Below are 19,173 nucleotides of genomic sequence, written 5' to 3'. Positions count from 1 at the left end.
AACAGCGAGCACAAAAATTCACTATAGACTGTGTCATTGGTGGATCCTTGAGAAAAGAAAAGTATGGATCCAGCCCTGTAAGAAACAGGCATCATTTGACTGACACCCCCTGAGAGACCGAACAAGCGTAAAAGTAATGTCTGCAGACAGACAAGCAGACAAAGACATGGAGGAACACAGAAGTCTGTGACTTAGGGATCAGCCGGTCAGGCTGTCCTCAGCAGGCTCTGTGAGTGATTCTCCAGCTGGCTCTTCCATGGTCCCCAGTGCCTCACTAAGACACTACATTCCAGTCCGTTTCCACACAGCTTCCTCACTCCCCTCTGGAGCTGCACCATGGGTAGCGACACAGAGAGGTGACCAGAGAGACCTAGACCAGAGCTACTGTACCAGGAGGAAGGAGGCTGTAGTGTGGAGGAGACAACCAAGTACTGAGACAATATTAATTTGGTGCCAAACAGAAGAAAAAAACTGACTAAATCAGGGAGCTGAGCACTCGGTAGTTGACGTGCTCAAATAAACTAGCCCGTTTCAGGGAACCATTTTAGACTTCTTTAAAGTCATTCAAAACAAAGTGTTCAATCAAATGTGTGGGTTCAGAATGCATGTTTCTCTTATTACTGAGGAAATCTTTCTCTTTGTAAGAGAGGCAAAGGGGAGCAGTGCTGCTAGACAGTTGAGGCCTTGAAGAGGCCAAGCAAAATAAATGAGAATAATGGCCGCCAATGATATATTCACGATATATAAGTGAATTACATGCTATGAGGGAATGTCCTGCTCTCTTTTAGTGTGGGAAAGGGGGGAAACACAAGCACACAAATCCTGCTTTAAGCCATACACGAAAGAAGGATGGCCATTTCCTTTTTGATTCACTCACTGGGCCTCCTAACCTTATAAGTTTAAAACAACATCAGGAAGAGACTTGAGAATAGACTGTTTTCTTTCTTGACCCGACCACAAACAAACCTCCAGTTAGGCTAGCTACAATCAGAAAAAAAGGGTTCCAAAAAGGTTCTTCGGCTGTCCTCATAGGAGAACCCTTTTTGGTTCCAGGTAGAACCCTTTTTGGTTCCAGGTAGAACCCTTTTTGGTTCCAGGTAGAACCCTTTTTGATTCCAGGTAGGACCCTTTTGGGTTCCATGTAGAAGCCTCTGTGGAAAGGGTTCTCCCTGGAACCAAAAGGGATCTACCTAGAACCAAAAAGGGTTCTTCAAAGGGTTATCATATGGGGACAGTCGAAGAACCCTTTTAGGTTCTAGATAGCACATTTTTTTCTAAGATTGTAGTGCTATATATCTGGCTCTGTAGTGAGGGCTGAACAGATGCAGAAAAGCCATAAAGCAGGTCTGTAATTTGAGAAGGGCTGTTTCATTAGCTTAGCAGGTGACTTATTGATGGAGGTAATCAGTGATTTTGATGTGACTTTAAACAGAAACACATGTATCCCCCAGAGTCAACGAGAGTGGGAGAGGGAAAGATGGGAGGAGAAAGACCAGGGAGAGAGAGATCAGGGAAGGTGCAGGGGGAGAGAGAGATTAGTGAGTGAGTGAGTGAGTGAGTGAGTGAGTGAGTGAGTGAGTGAGTGAGTGAGTGAGTGAGTGAGTGAGTGATTGAGTGAGTGAGAGAGTGAGAGAGAGAGAGAGAGAGAGAGAGAGAGAGAGAGAGAGAGAGAGAGAGAGAGAGAGAGAGAGAGAGAGAGAGAGAGAGAGAGAGAGAGACCAGGGCAGTGCCAGAAAGTGTGTGGGCTCTTGTTGGTGTATCCCCAACAAACCTTTCACTCACCATTACCTCTGCTCACTTAATGGGGGAAGAGCTTGTGCTACTTCTGTAAACCACAGTCTCTCCACAGGGTCCTGCTGTTGGCTAGCAGGGTCCTGCTGCTGGCTAGCAGACCACTCTGGGTCAAACGGGGACAGTCTTGGACCAGAAATCATCCTGGGCATTTCTAACACAACGACCCTATTTTTTTCCATCAAGGCCCCCATACCGGACCATTTTTTTCACAAGCCCAAATAAATTTTCCACAAGCCAAAATGATGTACAGAAACCCCAACAGGCCAAGTGGGCCTGTCTAAATCACTGCCCCACAATCTGTTTCAGGGACCACAACAAAAGGATTCTGTGTCCAGTATATCACAGATTTCCATATTTATGGCAAGTAAAATTGGAGGAATCAATCTCGTCAAGAAAATCAATCTGGTCAAGTATTTTTTCCATTAAATGAGTATAACAGGCATGTTATGCAGATCAGATCTAGTACACATTGTTACTATCATGGTGAGTATATGTGGGGATTTAGTCAAACAGCAGAAGATGTGAGTTGACCTTGACAAATACAGAATGATACAGACAGATAGAGACAGAGACAGACAGATAGAGACAGACAGAGACAGACAGATAGAGACAGAGACAGACAGATAGAGACAGACAGAGACAGACAGATAGAGACAGACAGATAGAGACAGGATAGATGGACACAGACAAATACAGTGGTTCTTCCTTTAAAATTTGTGTCGTACTGCTGCACAGCTTAATTTCGCTTAATTAATTAGATTAATATTATGGTGCTTCTATTCCAAGAAAAATGAAAAACGAAACCCTCAGGGTTTCCGTTAGGAAAATATGGCGAAGAGCAAAATAATCCTAACATTTACACACCCTAATTGTAGTCTAACCAATACCCAAACGGAGATTCAGTGAAAATAAAAATCTCGTTGATTTATCAAGACCAGTCATCATGCTTGTCTCAAATCCTATAATAACAATTGGATGACTTTGGGTGTTACAGTAAGCAACAATTTGTTGCCTTCATTAGCCTACTTTATTCTTAAAAGAACTCCAGCACAGAGAAGAGAAAGAAGCCTTAAATAATTAAACAATAAAGCGATTGAATTTACAAATGCTTTCGACTGTTTTTAATATTGACCATCAACTAAAAACACAGCATCTATATGCAACAGGAATATTATAAAAGTTAAATAAGTATTTGTTCTGACTTACATTTGGTCAAAAACAGAAATATCAAATGAAAACGGGTTCTCAACAAAAGCCAACCTAACTAAGAAATTAATTGAATTGGTTGCCATGGTGAATAATCCAATAATAATTGGTAGGAGACATAAAAGGAAACATCAAAGAGTTTACCGGAATCTCTAAATGAAAATACTGACAGATCAATAAAATGTCCTTGTACACTAGTAGATTAAATTAAATTCAGAGAATTCTAAATTAATATCTAAGGGGCTTTTATACAATTACAATGCAGGGTTAATAATACATTTATATATTTGTAGGGGTTGATGCATTTTTTTGTTGGGGAAAATCTAGTTTTAGAGTACTTAAGAATTGAACACATTGTACGTTTGTCCATTTTGGCTTTTATAGGCTACACTTTACAATAGGACTCAACCCAAACTGACCGCAGCATCTACAGTGGTACAAATATATTATTGAATTCAATATTTTTTTTTAACTGTTTTAAAATGTATGTTTATTAAGTCGTTTTGCTTGTCTCAGAGCAGCGTGAAACAGTGCTGAAATAGTTGACCACACGCAGGTAGACTATTGCTTCAAATCATATTATAACTATTGGATAACTTTGGGCGTTCCAGTAAGCAACAATGTCTTGCCTTCATTAGCCTACTTTATTACAATATTTCTGTCGTGTTTTCAAAATACCTCCAGGGCCAACAGTTCCTTACTTTTTTCCCCCTTCCACTTGCCTCTTCCATTTATTCCCACAGTAATTCATTATGGATCCATTCATATATTTAAAGTCCCTAAACTCGGCAAGAGTCTGCTGATAGTTGAAATAAACATCTGCATTTTGAAAGAGTATTTTTATTATTTTATTAACGAAAGCATAAAGATGTTGATGTTTTACCCGACTTTTTGCGGTTGCATGATGTTTGTAGTTAGAAATGTAAAACGTTAGGATTTTTTTTCCACACTTAGCCCAAGCTATCTTTTTGTAAAGATTGAAGTCTATTGTCCTGCTAATAGCCCATCATGGAAACTTTCTTTGCTCCCATAGCTTTTAGGCCTGCGGTAGGTTCTAATAATCCATGCCTCCTGGGAATGTTTAAAAGACCAATGGTTATGGGTGGAGTTAGAATTTTGGATGTCAGAAGTATTAAAATCAAACAATGTCAGCCTTTAAATGCTTTATTATCCAAATGTTTAAAGAGAAGGCATTTAGACAGGTATTTTCATCAAGGACACGTTGTTTACAGAGTCCACAAACAGGAGGTGGAGTTCCAGAGCTCACAGGTGTGTCTGGCATGGATTGTGACATCATATCGTTCCTCGCCCTCATCAACGCGTCATTCTCCGCCTGACTCTCCGCCAATACCACCTGGCTCTGGACCAATGCATCAGCTGATTCATTTTAAAATCACGGGTTTCAGTTAGAACAATATGGCGATGTACAACGGGACCGGTCCAGAGTACTGTAGGGACTGGTCCAGAGTACTGTAAGCCTAAGCTACTAAGTGACTGCAAGTGAAGAGCAAAATAGTTCTAACATTTCCAAATAAAAATCTGATTGATTTACCAACACCAGTCCCCATTCAGTAATAATAATAATCGTTGGTTCACAGATTGGCTTTCGGAACTCATTAGGAGGCGGCTTCTATCTTCAATATAATAATTAAGTTAGAAGCTTAAACCCATAGCTTTTAGGCCTGCAGTCAGTTATAATAAACGGAAAATTGCGTGTCAATTCATAAACTATGTGCCATGGAATCGGTATATATTTTTATAAATCACAATTTTCTTTAACCAATTTTGGTCTTTAATGCAGGGCCGATAGACAAGTTCCTTACTTTTCCTCCGTTTTTAGAAAGAGAGAAACCCAACGTGCCTATTTTTCGATAATCATCACTCCACATGTCGAGTGAAACTCCCCCATTGTATTTACTCAAGTTCTCTCTTAACTCCACGACCACCAACATTTTTTTGGTGTTGCCTGATGCAGGACTCTAGTGCCAGGGGAGAGACTCTCAGACTGAAAACACCTCCATTAATTGCAACAGTTTAGACTACCGATAGATCAGAGTTCTAACTCCCCCTTGTGATAGTGTGATGCAATGACAGAATGACACCATCTACCACTAATGGTCGTGGCATAAACTCAAAACTTTTAAAGGAAGAACCACAGACAGAGACAGAGACAGACAGAGGCAGACAGATAGATATAGACAGAAATAGACAGATAGAGACAGACAAACAGATACAGATGGAGACAGACGGAGACAGACAGAAACAGACGGACAGATACAGACGGAGACAGACGGAGAAAGACAGATGGACACAGACGGAGACAGACGGAGACAGACTCGAGAGACAGACGGATACAGATGGGGACAGACAGAGACAGACAGAGACAGACAGAGGCAGACGGACAGATACAGACAGAGACAGACGGAGAAAGACAGACGGACACAGACGGAGACCGACTCGAGACAGACAGATACAGTCGGAGAGACAGACGGATACAGATGGAGGCAGACGGAGACAGACAGAGACAGACAGAGACAAACTCGAGACAGACGGATACAGATGGATACAGATGGAGACAGACGGAGAAAGACCGACAGATACAGACAGATACAGACGGAGACCGATGGAGACCGACAGATACAGATGGAGACTGACGGAGACAGACGGAGACAGACGGAGACCGACGGATACAGACGGAGACCGACGGAGACGGACGGAGACGGACAGAGACGGACGGAGGGACAGATGGATACAGACGGATACCAATGGAGACAGACGGAGGGACAGACGGAGACCGACAGAGACAGACGGAGAGACAGACGGAGACGGACGGAGGGACAAACAGAGACCGACGGAGGGACAGATGGATACAGACGGAAAAAGACGGAGACAGACGGAAACAGACAGATACAGACGGTATGCTTTTATAAAATAAGTCTAGTGCAATTCTTAAAGGGTCACATTCAAATAATATGATGTGAGGCAGGCAGTTAAAAAAATTATTTAATAAAGTAGTTGTACAATGAATGCTTTCTTCCATTCTCAGTGCTTAGTGAGAAGTGTTGACATTTTGAAATATCCTATCAGCGAAGGAGAAGGCTGAAGGATGTTTCGGGGACATTGTCAACCCCCACTCAGCTAGTAGTGGAGCTTTTTCTGACAGCCCACCTGTAATAACCTCAGGAAAGGGAACGGCGTGGAGGCTGGCCGGAATGTAATAGAAGGAGAGAGAGAGGGAACACTGTGATCACTTACTATGACTCTTCCTGACATCTCTCTCTAATCAACCAATCAACCAGCAGCAGCAGAACACATTTCTCTCACCTTAGCCCATTGACAGCACGGGACACCTAAATGAGTGGTGACTATATAAATTATTACAAAAGTTATAGGGGAATGGGTCAATTCTTTAAGTATTCAGAACACTCAAATAACACTTTAAGTATTCAAGTATTTAAGTATTCAAAACACTCAAACTGAAAGTCCAGTTTGTTGAGAAAGGTATCCCCTCTGAAAGTCCAGTGTGTTGAGAAAGGTATCCCCTCTGAAAGTCCAGTTTGTTGAGAAAGGTATCCCCTCTGAAAGTCCAGTGTGTTGAGAAAGGTATCCCCTCTGAAAGTCCAGTGTGTTGAGAAAGGTATCCCCTCTGAAAGTCCAGTGTGTTGAGAAAGGTATCCCCTCTGAAAGTCCAGTGTGTTGAGAAAGGTATCCCCTCTGAAAGTCCAGTGTGTTGAGAAAGGTATCCCCTCTGAAAGTCCAGTTTGTTGAGAAAGGTATCCCCTCTGAAAGTCTAGTGTGTTGAGAAAGGTATCCCCTCTGAAAGTCCAGTGTGTTGAGAAAGGTATCCCCTCTGAAAGTCCAGTGTGTTGAGAAAGGTATCCCCTCTGAAAGTCCAGTGTGTTGAGAAAGGTATCCCCTCTGAAAGTCCAGTGTGTTGAGAAAGGTATCCCCTCTGAAAGTCCAGTGTGTTGGGAGGAGAAAAGGTATCAAGCTTAAAACGTTTTCTATGAAACTTCTTCTGACAAAGACTGAGATTTGAGGAAATAGTAGCTGCAACTGGTATAGAGTAAACTGTTGGCAGTGCCTTCAATATCCTTAACTCCTGGAAGCCTGTAAGAAGGAGAGATCCCACGCTGCCACCAGGGACAGACCAGGACCAGAAATAAGCCCAGGCATTTCTAACACACCAGCCCATTGTTTCCCGTCGAGGCCCGCGTTATTAGCCAAATAATTAAAAACTGTTTAGACAGGCCTACTAGCTTAAAGATGGACCAGCCCATCTGGCATTTGCCCGAACTGCCCTATGGCCAGACCACATTATCTTCCAAGAGAATTCTCTTTGATTATAGTCACAGCCGTGTATATCCCCCCCACTTCCTAAATTCTATCAGCATATCGAATGCGCGACATGGGCTGCTAGCATTCTGGATCATTGCTACTCTAACTTCCGCAATGCATACAAAGCCCTCCCCCGCCATGCCTCGGCAAATCTGACCATGACTCCATTTTGTTGCTCCCAGCCTATAGACAGAAACTAAAACAGGAAACGCCCGTGCTCAGGTCTGTCCAACGCTGGTCTGACCAATCGGATTCCACGCTTCAGGATTGCTTCGATCACGTGGACTGGGATATGTTCCTGATAGCCTCAGACAACAACATAGATGTATACGCTGACTCGGTGAGCTAGTTTATTAGCAAGTGCATCAGAGATGTCGTACCCACTGTGACTATTTCCTAACCAGAAACCGTGGATTGATGGCAGCATTCGCGCAAAACTGAAAGCGCGAACCACCGCTTTTAATCATGGCAAGGTGACTGGAAACATGACCGAATACAAACAGTGCAGCTATTCCCTCCGCAAGGCAATCAAACAAACGAAGTGTCAGTATAGAGACAAAGTAGAGTCGCAATTCAACGGCTCAAACACAAGACGTATGTGGCAGGATCTACAGTCAATCACAGATTACAAAAATAAAACCAGCCACGTCGTGGACATCGACGTCTTGCTCCCAGACAAATAGACCAGCTGGCTGGTGTGTTTGCGGACATATTCAATCAATCCTTATCCCAGTCTGCTGTTCCCACATGCATCAAGATGGCCAACATTGTTCCTGTTCCCAAGAAAGCTAAGGTAACTGAACTAAATGACTATCGCCCGTTGCACTCATTTCTGTCATCATGAAGTGCTTTGAAAGACTAGTCAAGGAGCATATCACCTCCACCATTCCTGATACCCTAGACCCACTCCAATTTGCTTACCGCCCCAATAGGTCCACTGACAATGCAATCACCATCCCACTGTACACTGCCCTATCCCATCTGGCCAAAAGGGTACACCTATGTAAGAATGCTTTTCATTGACTACAGCTCAGCATTCAATACCATAGTACCCTCCAAACTCGTCATTAAGCTCGAGCCCCTGGGTCTCGACCCCGCCCTGTGCAACTGGGTCCTGGACTTTCTGACAGGCCACCCCCAGGTTGTGAAGGTAGGAAACAACATCTCCACCCCACTGATCTTCAACACTGGGGCCCCACAAGGATGCGTTCTCAGCTCTCTTCTGTACTCCCTGTTCACCCATGACTGCGGGGCCATGCATGCTTCCAACTCAATCATCAAGTTTGAAATTTACAGTGGTAGGCTTGATTACCAACAACCATGAGACAACCTACAGGGAGGAGGGACCTCGGAGTGTGGTGTCAGGAAAATAACCTCTCACTCAACGTCAACAGAACAAAGGAGATGATCATGGACTTCAGGAAACAGCAGAGGGAGCACCCCCCTATCCACATCGATGGGACAGTAGTGGAGAAGGTGGAAAGTTTTAAGTTCCTCGGCGTACACATCACGGACAGACTGAAATGGTCCACCCACACAGACAGCGTGGTGAAGAAGGCGCAACAGAGCCTCTTCAACCTCAGGAGGCTGAAGAAATTTGGCTTGTCACCTAAAACACTCACAAACATTTACAGATGCACAATCGAGAGCATCCTGTCGGGCTGTATCACCGCCTGGTACGGCAACTGCACCGCAAGGCTCTCCAGACGGTAGTGCGGTCTACACAACGCATCACCGAGGGCCAACTACCTGCCCTCCAGGACACCTACAGCACCAAAAGTCACAGGAAGGTAAAAAAATCATCAAGGACAACAACCACCCGAGCCACTGCCTGTTCACCTCGCTACCATCCAGAAGGCGAGGTCAGTAGAGCTGCATCAAAGCTGGGACCGAGAGACTGAAAAACAGCTTCTATCTCAAGGGCATCAGACTTTTAAACAGCCATCACTAACACAGAGAAGCTGCTGTCAACATACAGACTCAAATCTCTGGCCACTTTAATAAATGGACTTAATAAATGTATCACTAGTCACCTAAAGTAACGCCACTTTAATAATATTTACATATCCTACATCACTCATCTCATATGTATATACTGTTCGAAACCATCTACTGCATCTTGCCTATGCCCCACGGCCATCGCTCATCCATATATGTATATGTACATATTCTTATTCATCCTTACATTTGTGTGTATAAGGTAGTTGTTGTGAATTTTTTAGATTACTTGTTAGATATTACTGCATTGTCGGGACTAGAAGCACAAACATTTCGCTACACTCGCATTAACATCTGCTAACCATGTGTATGTGAACAATAACATTTGATTTGATTTGATATTTGATTTGATTTCTGGCTACCACCAACGGACAACAGTCTCTGGTGCGGGTTGCCATAGTGCTAAAGCTGGTGCCTGACTCTCCTCTGTCTGGGGAGTGTTTATCAGCAGCACTAGCTCCTTCTCTCTGCTGCCTCAGCCTCTCCAGGTTAGGAAAAGGAGACCCCCTCTCTCACTGCCACTGACAACAACTGGTGCAGCAAATTGTTTACGGCTGCAGAAAGCTGGTGGCCCATTACTACAATAATTTGCACCAAAGGCGCATTTCTCTCTCCTCCCCCTGCCCTTCTTTTCAAGCGTACCTTTATGAGTCGGTATCTCAGGCCTGTTAGGGATTTCTGGGTTCAAACCACTCTCACCAATTGCCAGCGTTTTTATTCCATTACGCGCTAGCACGTCTCCTGAGGTTTGAGCAGGAATTCCGGGCCCGGGTGGGTGGAATTAATTGGTCATGTTCCTACAACTGTGGATTAGAAACAGCAGCCCTCGTAAATTGTACAGAAGCACTGTTTTTTGGGGAGGTTGGGGGACTTTGCCTGCCTGGTGGACTAGTGCTTGCCAAAGCTCTCTCTCTCTCTCTTTCACTCTCTCACTCTCTCTCGGTCTCTCTGTCTCTCTCTTTCCTTTTATTCCTGTCCAATCAAAGAAGTCATTTAAGCAAAGCTAGATATTTCTCTTTGTTTCAATGTGAAACTGCTATACTCCTCAGATATCTTTGTTAAAGATGTTAAGCCTTCTAGACTAGAACAGGGTGGAGTACTACTATACATCTAACCTTCTAGACAAGAACAGGGTGGAGTACTACTATACATCTAACCTTCTAGACTAGAACAGGGTGGAGTACTACTATACATCTAACCTTCTAGACTAGAACAGGGTGGAGTACTACTATACATCTAACCTTCTAGACTAGAACAGGGTGGAGTATACATCTAACCTTCTAGACAACAACAGGGTGGAGTACTACTATACATCTAACCTTCTAGACTAGAACAGGGTGGAGTACTACTATACATCTAACCTTCTAGACTAGAACAGGGTGGAGTACTACTATACATCTAACCTTCTAGACTAGAACAGGGTGGAGTACTACTATACATCTAACCTTCCAGACTAGAACAGGGTGGAGTACTACTATACATCTAACCTTCCAGACTAGAACAGGGTGGAGTACTACTATACATCTAACCTTCTAGACTAGAACAGGGTGGAGTACTACTATTCATCTAACCTTCTAGACTAGAACAGGGTGGAGTACTACTATACATCTAACCTTCTAGACTAGAACAGGGTGGAGTACTACTATACATCTAACCTTCTAGACTAGAACAGGGTGGAGTACTACTATACATCTAACCTTCTAGACTAGAACAGGGTGGAGTACTACTATACATCTAACCTTCTAGACTAGAACAGGGTGGAGTACTACTATACATCTAACCTTCTAGACTAGAACAGGGTGGAGTATACATCTAACCTTCTAGACTAGAACAGGGTGGAGTACTACTATACATCTAACCTTCTAGACTAGAACAGGGTGAAGTACTACTATACATCTAACCTTCTAGACTAGAACAGGGTGGAGTATACATCTAACCTTCTAGACTAGAACAGGGTGGAGTACTACTATACATCTAACCTTCTAGACTAGAACAGGGTGGAGTACTACTATACATCTAACCTTCTAGATTAGAACAGGGTGGAGTATACATCTAACCTTCTAGACTAGAACAGGGTGGAGTACTACTATACATCTAACCTTCTAGACTAGAACAGGGTGGAGTACTACTATACATCTAACCTTCTAGACTAAAACAGGGTGGGGTACTACTATACAGTACTGTACCTTGTTCAAGGTGTCTTTTTAAACACAACTTCCAAGTGAGGACAGTGTGTGTGTGTGTGTGTGTGTGTGTCGGTATGTGTCGGTGTGTGTGACTCCTGTGTCCTTTCTCTCTCCTAGTCCCTAGTGAGTTCTTAATCAACTGGTCTGTCAGCTAGGTGGTGGATGATGTTGTACTTGTAGGCTCAAAGTCACTCTATAGGTATTTCATCAAGGATAGCAACCTTTCAATGGCAAACGAAGACGGAGAAGGCTGGAGCCCACAGCTCAGCAGTACCCCGCTCAATAACAGAAACACTCGCTTGCACATTGCTTAGCAAATTATTTTGGATGTACTACTGTCTAAGGCCTACCAACGAAAGGCAGCGACACACACACAGAATATAACTTGTCTATCTCTGTGTTCATATTTTCAGTCATAAATCCTCTAGGGAATGAACAAACTGAATCAAACATGATGCCTCCTTACAAAAGTTCATTACCAGGATTTAGCCTAAAAAAATCCTGAAAAAATAAAAAGACCACCAGCAAAACGCATCCCTTGGTTTGTTGAACTTTCGCGATACGGGGCTAGAAACAATTCCCTTCCCTCTTTATCACGCTAAAGTGAAAAGTTGGCTATGAGAGCAATTTCTATCTAGATCCAGAGGAAATGAAAAGTGCTTTAGGAGGGCTCAGGAGACGTAGAGACACACACTACGCGATTTGCTTCGGGGATGTGGAGTGTTCATCACCGTCTATATTCTGGAGCAAGGACTCATGGGGGATGGTGTTGATTTTCGTGTGCACTGTAACTCTGCTATGGACCTCTCTAGAACAGGGAGAGGTTACAGTTACATTGCTACTTTTGTTGTTATTGTTATATTTTTACTTTCACAAGGCGGCAGGTAGCCTAGTGGTTAGAGCATTGAGCCAGTAACCAAAAGGTCGTTGGTTTGAATCCGTGAGCCGACAAGGTAAAACATCTACTGATGTGCCCTTGAGCAAGGCACTTAACGCTAATGTGCACCCTGGGTGCTGTACTACTATGGCTGACTCTGTAAAATAAAAAAACTTTCTGGTGTATGTGACATTAAAACATCTTCATTTTTCGTCATCTCATAACACTCCCAAATATCAAATGATATCAGCTGACACTGTTAAAATACTCCTCTACCTTGGCCTGCTGTTGCGTAAGAACTTGATCTGTAAGTTCCTAATTTAGAACATTCTGTTACCACAGAAACACCTCTCAAAACTTTGTGCTGTTGAACAGCGTCAACTCTCCCCACATACTCTTACACCGCTCAGCAGAGCAATTATACTAAATGGGTGTTATATATGCCCAATCTTAAAGGTGCAATATGCAACAAACAAAAAACGTTTTGCCATTTCCTGGTTTAAAAAATAGCTTGCCTAATTTCAATTTATGTGATAAAACAAGCATTTATTGTGTATATAATTATTGTACCATCTAAACCGCTGTGAAATATATTTTTCATAAACAAAAATATTGTATTTTCAGCTGTTTGAAGCTGGTGTACAAAACGGAAGGTAAAAAACACTTGTGTGTGCAGAGCTGCAATAGAACGACACCAGGCTTTAATACATCTAATGTGAAATGTGATAACAATAGTATGCTTAATTAGCATTGAAAAAGTACATCTTCCCTCATTTTAATTTAATTTAACCTTTTTTTAAACTAGGTTATTTAAAAAGAAAAATCTCTCTCCATAATTTCTGAATCTCACTTGTAACATCTGTAGGGTAGACTGTGGTTTGTCAATATGAAACAATTTAATTCACTTTCCATGAACCCATACTGCCAGTGCCAGCCCATAGCAAAATGTTTAGCTAGCTAACGTTAGCATATCCGCTAACTAGCACAACATAGCTAGCTAAGGACACGGCACTAACTTGGCGGGGGGAGGGGCAGGTAGCCTATACACGCACATACACTGGCAAAGACTTTCAGCTGGCAGACAGACAGACAGACACTGGAAGACATTTCTGAGTGACAGAGCAAGGGCTTGCACAGGCACTTTGTTGCCTTTTTTCGTGGTACTGCAAAAAAATGCCTGGAACGTAAAATAACGATATTAATCAGTTCCCATGCTTTTAAAATAACGGTTCTGTTTTTGAACTAGTATAGATCACTTTCGTTCCAGGTTCTGTTTTTTTTCCTCAAAAAATTTACTCCGGTTTTCGGAACCAGTTCCAACCCCTTTGCTGAAGTACTGAAATTCTAACAGAATAACGTTGTTTCTTAACGTTCTATGAACTATTTGAGAACATTCCCAATGTCAAATCAGTTGGAGAACGTTCCTAGAACATTACCCAAATTGAAATTAAATGTAATCATGTTTGAACTTTTAGGAAAATGTTCTGTTAATAAGGTAATAAAAGTTTTTTGTAAAGTTCCTTAAAAGTGCTGAGAATGTCCCAAAGCCAAGCAACTATCCTGCACCATTCCCAGAAAGTTGTGGGACGTAAAATAACCATAGGACAACCACACTCTCACCAAGCGCTAAGAAACATATGGTTCTCAGAATGTTTTGTGTTAGCTGGGTATAAAGAATATGGAACATGCCATATGGAACACAGCCCTGCCGCGGTTTCTACATCCTTGTCCCACTGTATTTCTCACTGTCTGAGTCACCCAAGGCTTCTGCCATGCTTAGTCATGTTGTTTGACATTCATGTGTTTTTACACCACTTGTTTCCATTCCCGAGAACCGAAGGTAAACAACGTTAGAATCATAGTCGATGTCATTAGAGAACAAGCACTTCTTCTCACTTCTCTCTGTCCGTTCCCACTGGACTTTATAGACATTTTCTCAACACTTATCTTGGAGCAGCTAGGTAGCTAGGCAGCTGGGGAACGGTTCAGTAGCTAGGGTGGAGACGCTGGTGTTTCTGTGTGTTGGTGTATGTCTGCTACTGTACTGTAACCCACTGAGAAAGCCAGTCACGCCCCAAAAAAAACTCCACCAAGCACTAAACGGGAGACAGGCACAAACACAGACGCAGACGCACTGCCCACAGGACTGGCTGGCTGGCTTCCTTTGGGCCTCGCCTCCTGATTGCTATGCACGCACACGCATCAGCAGTGGTGACAGAACAAATTGCTGGCCTCTGAAATGTCTGGTCTAAGAGAGCTCAGTTTGTCCCGGTGCTTACGGCCTGCCACAGAGCTGATCTATTGAAGGAGAAAGGCTTGATGTGATGGTGAGCTAAATCATCGGCAAGAGAGTTTGTGACCCTGTGTGTGTGTGTGTGTGTGTGTGTGTGTGTGTGTGTGTGTGTGTGTGTGTGTGTGTGTGTGTGTGTGTGTGTGTGTGTGTGTGTGTGTGTGTGTGTGTGTGTGTGTGTGTGTGTGTGTGTGTGTGTGTGTGTGTGTGTGTGTGTGTGTGCATACAGTGTGTCCTCTGCTTTATCACAGATCGAAAAGGTTCCCAGCATCTGCCGATAAGTCACCGTTTAAGTGCCCTGCTACGGTAGGAACAACAAATCACAGACACAATTAATATCCTCAATTATGTGTATGGACTATACATACCACCCCGGAGCTTTTATGGCTAAAACATTGATCACCATTTTCCAACAACAAAGTGCACATTTATTTATCGCCCTAAAGTGTTACTTTACCAATGATTAAACAGCCTGTTGGCGCTAGGAAAAAGAGAGAGGGGGGGGGGGGGGTTAAATGGGTCTCACTTTCTTTCCATTGCATGGAAGGGAATGCATTTGCTCAGCAAGGCTTGCCTGCCAGAAAGCATTTTAATCTGAAGTGGAGATTCTTATAGGAAAGGAGAAAGGATTTAGTTTGATTTGAAGTACAGGTAATTGCCTGGGGTGGACGGATATCACCCCTGATCATGTGCAACACAGTTGTAGCTGGTGATAGAGACAGAAACAGTGACTGGGGGCGACTACCAAAGCCACGGTCACATTCCAGGCTGACAACATTGTAGAAGTTACACGGCCAACCGTAAAATAACCCTGAGCGACGACTGCTCCCAGGGAGCGCTCACAAAGTTTGCTTGCACATGCTGTGGGACAAATGAACCAAGGGCAAAGCCACGCTAAGCACTCGTCATTTTTAACATGATCATATAGGAAGAACGTGTGGTCCAGTCAACAGTAGAGGGGCAAGTCAGTCTGTCCTCCAATACGACTGAATGAAAGAGGTCCTCTGTGGGAAAGCTAGGACATCTGAATGGAATAAAACAGCCACTTTACAGTTGCTGCTTAAAATCATACCTCAAGTCCCTTTCTTCGATTCTTCAAATTTACAACCAACTCCAACTTCCAAAAAATGACATTATTATGTGTATTTCATCCACAGTTCTCTCTGTCGGATCTAAAGAATTTCCGTGTCGACTCAGAGACAAGCATTCCTACTGTGGACCTGCAACCCAGTGAGTAGAGTTGGTAGTCAAAGTGGACGGGCAGAGCATTTATCCAGACCTAGTGAGTTGTGACATCCCTGTGAACTTCCAGCAGTGAGGAAGCCCTATGGAAGAGATGAGACAGAACTGTTACTGCCATCAGAGCTCCCTCTCTCCACGTTTTCCCTGATCTCACTCTCATTCCCTGATCTCTCCTTCTCTCTCTACCTCCCTGATCTCTCCTTCTCTCTCTCCCTCCCTCTTTCTCCCTGATCTCTCCTTCTCTCTCCCTCCCTCTTTCTCTGTGATCTCTCCTTCTCTCTCTCCCTCCCTCTTTCTCTGTGATCTCTCCTTCTCTCTCTCCCTCCCTCTTTCTCCCTGATCTCTCCTTCTCTCTCTCCCTCCCTCTTTCTCCCTGATCTCTCCTTCTCTCTCTCCCTCCCTCTTTCTCCCTGATCTCTCCTTCTCTCTCTCACTCCCTCTTTCTCCCTGATCTCTCCTTCTCTCTCTCACTCCCTCTTTCTCCCTGATCTCTCCTTCTATCTCTCTCTCTTTTTCCCTGATATCCCCTTCTCTCTCTCTATCTCCCTGATCTCTCCTTCTTTCTCTCTGATCTCTCTTTCCTTTGGAAAGGGCCACACACTGTCTGGCTAAGTAAATAACTGCCCCAGTCCCATCAACAGTTTCACCTCGGTCCGGTCCCCAGCCAAAATCAGCACATTACCTGCCTTTCATGGGGCTCGCAGGACTAGTCATGTGATGCCGGCGGAGGAGAGCGGCGTGGAGAATTTACGAGACCGTCAGGAATCTCCCCCAGACATCCTGCTTCCCAGACTACTGAATGAAACTTGAATAAATGCTGCGTTATATTAGACCTTAAACTATCCGATCTGTTTGACTATCCTGTGTACCCGTATGGCCTCAGTGACCCATCCGTCACAATGACCACAGTCTCTCCTGTTGACCTCCAGACAACCCCACTAAGCCCAGGGAGAGGGCAGTATTTTTCAGCTATAGAGCAAGACCAACACGTTCTACAGGAAGTACTGGGACCACATTCATAGAGGGGAGAGGGGACTGTAAGATCAGTATTATTACTGACCAGTCAGAGAGGGGACTGTAAGATCAGTATTATTACTGACCAGTCAGAGAGGGGACTGTAAGATCAGTATTATTACTGACCATTCAGAGTGAGGACTGTAAGATCAGTATTATTACTGACCAGTCAGAGAGAGGACTGTAAGATCAGTATTATTACTGACCAGTCAGAGAGGGGACTGTAAGATCAGTATTATTACTGACCAGTCAGAGAGGGGACTGTAAGATCAGTATTATTACTGACCAGTCAGAGAGAGGACTGTAAGATCAGTATTATTACTGACCAGTCAGAGAGAGGACTGTAAGATCAGTATTATTACTGACCAGTCAGAGAGGGGACTATAAGATCAGTATTATTACTGACCAGTCAGAGAGAGGACTGTAAGATCAGTATTATTACTGGCCAGTCAGAGAGGGGACTGTAAGATCAGTATTATTACTGACCAGTCAGAGAGAGGACTGTAAGATCAGTATTATTACTGACCAGTCAGAGAGGGGACTGTAAGATCAGTATTATTACTGACCAGTCAGAGAGGGGACTATAAGATCAGTATTATTACTGACCAGTCAGAGAGAGGACTGTAAGATCAGTATTATTACTGACCAGTCAGAGAGAGGACTATAAGATCAGTATTATTACTGACCAGTCAGAGAGGGGACTGTAAGATCAGTATTATTACTGACCAGTCAGAGAGTGGACTGTAAGATCAGTATTATTACTGACCAGTCAGAGAGGGGACTGTAAGATCAGTATTATTACTGACCAGTCAGAGAGGGGACTGTAAGATCAGTATTATTACTGACCAGTCAGAGAGGGGACTATTAGATCAGTATTATTACTGACCAGTCAGAGAGGGGACTGTAAGATCAGTATTATTACTGACCAGTCAGAGAGAGGACTGTAAGATCAGTATTATTACTGACCAGTCAGAGAGGGGACTATAAGATCAGTATTATTACTGACCAGTCAGAGAGGGGACTGTAAGATCAGTATTATTACTGACCAGTCAGAGAGGGGACTATAAGATCAGTATTATTACTGACCAGTCAGAGAGGGGACTATAAGATCAGTATTATTACTGACCAGTCAGAGAGAGGACTGTAAGATCAGTATTATTACTGACCAGTATTATTACTGACCAGTCAGAGAGGACTATAAGATCAGTATTATTACTGACCAGTCAGAGAGAGGACTATAAGATCAGTATTATTACTGACCAGTCAGAGAGAGGACTGTAAGATCAGTACATCAGATTCCGATTCAGAGATTCAGAGACTGGCCTGGAGATTGAAACGTAAGCTTCGTCTTCGACAAGCCATTCCCCCTTATAAACGACGTCCTGCAGTGAAACCTCTCAGCGTGTGATAGGGCACTGCTGAGATTCAGCAGGGGGGAATGTGCTGACGTGTGTGTCTGTGTTAGTGTCCGTCTGTGTGTGTGTGTGTGTGTGTGTGTGCGTGTGCGTGTATGTGCGTGCATATGCGTGTGTGTGTGTGTGCGACTCACATGCGATGCGGACGTGGGCTTTACGGCTCTTGGTGGTCCCTGCAGAGCTCCAGGCTACACACTGACACCAGAAGTCCTCTGGCCCAAACAGCTCGTCTACCTGCTGCCGAAAGATCTCGATGCTGGCCTCACGCACCACCAGTCCTGCACAGGGAAGAGAGATAATGGCGTCAACACACACAGTACACTCTCTGAGAGGGATATTCAGTGGACATACACAACATCTGTGTGGATACTCTAAGTGCCATACAGCTCTTAGATACACATCATTGAGAATACATGACCATAATACTACATGACACATTGAGATTACATGGCCAATATATTACATTACACATTGAGATTACATGGCCATTATATTACATTACACATTGAGATTACATGGCCATTATATTACATTACACATTGAGATTACATGCCCATTATATTACATTACACATTGAGATTACATGGGCATTATATTACATTACACATTGAGATTACATGGCCATTATATTACATTACACATTGAGATGACATGGCCAATATATTACATTACACATTGAGATTACATGCCCATTATATTACATTACACATTGAGATTACATGGGCATTATATTACATTACACATTGAGATTACATGGCCATTATATTACATTACACATTGAGATTACATGGGCAGTGCATTGATAGTATTGTT

General features: G+C 43.4%; 1 protein-coding gene across 1 annotated transcript in view; it reads right to left on the bottom strand.

Annotated features, from left to right (window-relative positions):
* The window catches only part of unc5ca (unc-5 netrin receptor Ca), a 285,855-nt gene that overhangs the window by 129,964 nt on the left and 136,718 nt on the right, over positions 1–19,173 (bottom strand). Inside the window, exon 3 of the mRNA XM_071404226.1 lies at positions 18,495–18,638. Within this exon, the coding sequence (XP_071260327.1) occupies positions 18,495–18,638 (144 nt within the window). The remainder of the gene's footprint in view (positions 1–18,494; positions 18,639–19,173) is intronic.

The sequence above is a fragment of the Salvelinus alpinus genome, chromosome 5 (genome assembly GCF_045679555.1).
Source record: "Salvelinus alpinus chromosome 5, SLU_Salpinus.1, whole genome shotgun sequence".
Lineage (NCBI taxonomy): Eukaryota > Metazoa > Chordata > Actinopteri > Salmoniformes > Salmonidae > Salvelinus > Salvelinus alpinus.
This window is presented reverse-complemented; position numbering and strand designations above follow the sequence as displayed.